The sequence below is a fragment of the Limulus polyphemus genome, unplaced genomic scaffold (assembly GCF_000517525.1).
Source record: "Limulus polyphemus unplaced genomic scaffold, Limulus_polyphemus-2.1.2 Scaffold907, whole genome shotgun sequence".
NCBI lineage: Eukaryota > Metazoa > Arthropoda > Merostomata > Xiphosura > Limulidae > Limulus > Limulus polyphemus.
Window position 1 is genome coordinate 7,169 of NW_013666517.1, and position 1,918 is coordinate 9,086.

At 30.3% G+C, this 1,918-nt stretch overlaps 1 protein-coding gene across 1 annotated transcript in view; it reads right to left on the bottom strand.

Moving 5' to 3' along the window:
• The window catches only part of LOC106461160 (sodium/potassium-transporting ATPase subunit alpha-like), a 16,358-nt gene that overhangs the window by 4,288 nt on the left and 10,152 nt on the right, over positions 1 to 1,918 (bottom strand). The window contains exons 2-3 of the mRNA XM_013920954.2: positions 513 to 653; positions 129 to 188 (exon numbers count right to left, since the gene is read on the bottom strand). Of these exons, the coding sequence (XP_013776408.1) occupies positions 129 to 188; positions 513 to 653 (201 nt within the window). The remainder of the gene's footprint in view (positions 1 to 128; positions 189 to 512; positions 654 to 1,918) is intronic.

Consider the following 1,918-nt stretch of genomic DNA (forward strand, 5'->3'; position numbering starts at 1 on the left):
CCTAACCCCTGTGTGCCTTGCCTCCCACGACTAAAGTGTTAGAATACCCGACACAAGAAAGGTTCCTTAAAAACAATTTTTTTGAACATATATATGCTGTCATCAAGGTATTAAAAGTCTATACCTACCTTTTCAGTGCTGGTATTCAGTCTGGCCAGTAATTCTTCAATTGGGATCTTATGTTGATCCTACAGTCAAACAAATGTTAAACCACTTATATAACTATTATAAAAATAAAGTTTATTTTTATTGAAATAACCAATAATCATTACACTACCATTATACAACAAATGGTTTGTTAAATGAAGCATTCTATGAAAGATAGAAAGTACAAAAAGTTAAAGTTCAAAGGTAATTTTATCTAGGGCTTTTAGGGTGAATTACAGTTCCTTTTTTTATTCATAAAAATACAATTTTAAAGCCTTGGAATAAAACCTGAATGACTGATAATATACACTTCAGTCTTAATTTAAAAAATCTGAAATATGTGATAAAAATATATATGAACAAACCATTTGAACTTCTTGCTTGAGGTCCTCCAGATCAGGCTTTCCTTTATTTCTCTTCCTTTTTTCTGATTTTCCATCAGGTTTTCTCTCATCATTTGAAACATTGGTAGTGACAGCCACCCTGTAACTGGCTGACCTGCCATACTAAAACAAATCAAAATGTCTCAAATTAAGTGACAACATTTAAAGCTTATCAAATCTATTAGTTTTCTAACAACTAAATTTGTTTATGTATATTTATAATTATAAACAATTCAACAATACAAGAAATTATTACATTCTATACAAACTATGCATAAAGATACATCTACTCAAACACAAAGCAGACAAGTCCTAAAACCAACTGTTATTTCAAGCATGTAATAGCATATGATTTTTGACTACACTACTTTTAATTAGTGGTGCTGTTTGCATGTTAGCAATAAAAGGAATATGTCTTCAACATGAACCCATTATTTGGGAGGTTTCTAGTTTCTGAATATGTAAAATGAAAAAGTATTTAAACCATGAAGCTCCAATCCCTATCCAATGATTGTATACGCTACTCCTAGATTCTACAGCGAGCATTTATATTTCCTCACTCCTAAAAGTTTATTAGCCAATTACAAAATATTTTTGAACCACAATGTGTATAATGTGCAGTCATGAATCATTATGTTAACTAACCCAGAGGAACCAAGCCTCACAATGACAAAATTTTGAAAACTAACTTTGTGATATTAATAACATTTGCACAAAATTAACAATCCAGACCTAATTCTATATAATCCATCAACAGTTAAAGCTTTATAAATAAACAAGTATTTATTCTGCAAAGTTAGTTTCATTAAAATGTACAACTATCCATAGGCTTCAAGAAAAATTAACTTCATATAATTCTTAATGCTTAAACAAACGCAAAATCATTTCTAGAAATAAAGTCAACTTTCTCTGAATTTAATCCACCAGGATACCAAAATTTGCAAGCATGGTAATTCTTTACAAACTCTGTAGTAAAGATTTGTTTTTTGGATCCCAATGAACAGATTAACTGAGTAAATGTCTGCATTCGTGAATATAGGTTTTCCAGATTTTTATAACCATACAAGCTCTATAGTATGTTTGTGGAATTTTGATTTTTGGAAGTCATTATCCTGTAATCTGTCTGGATAACAATAATGACAAAATAAAGAAATAAACAGAAATGTAAAAATCACAAAATTACCCAATATTCAAATAGTCAGTTCCCCTGGTGGGAAAAGGTGTCACTTTCTAAAATAGTGTTACGTCTCCGTTTGTTAATTAACTTTCCGTAACTTCGTTCCGACGAAACTTTAGCGACACAAGTCCTTACTTAATAAAACTGGTTTATTCTTTCCGAAAACAATTTTACGATCCTCTTATTTTCAACAGTCGCTCTATAAAAAAAC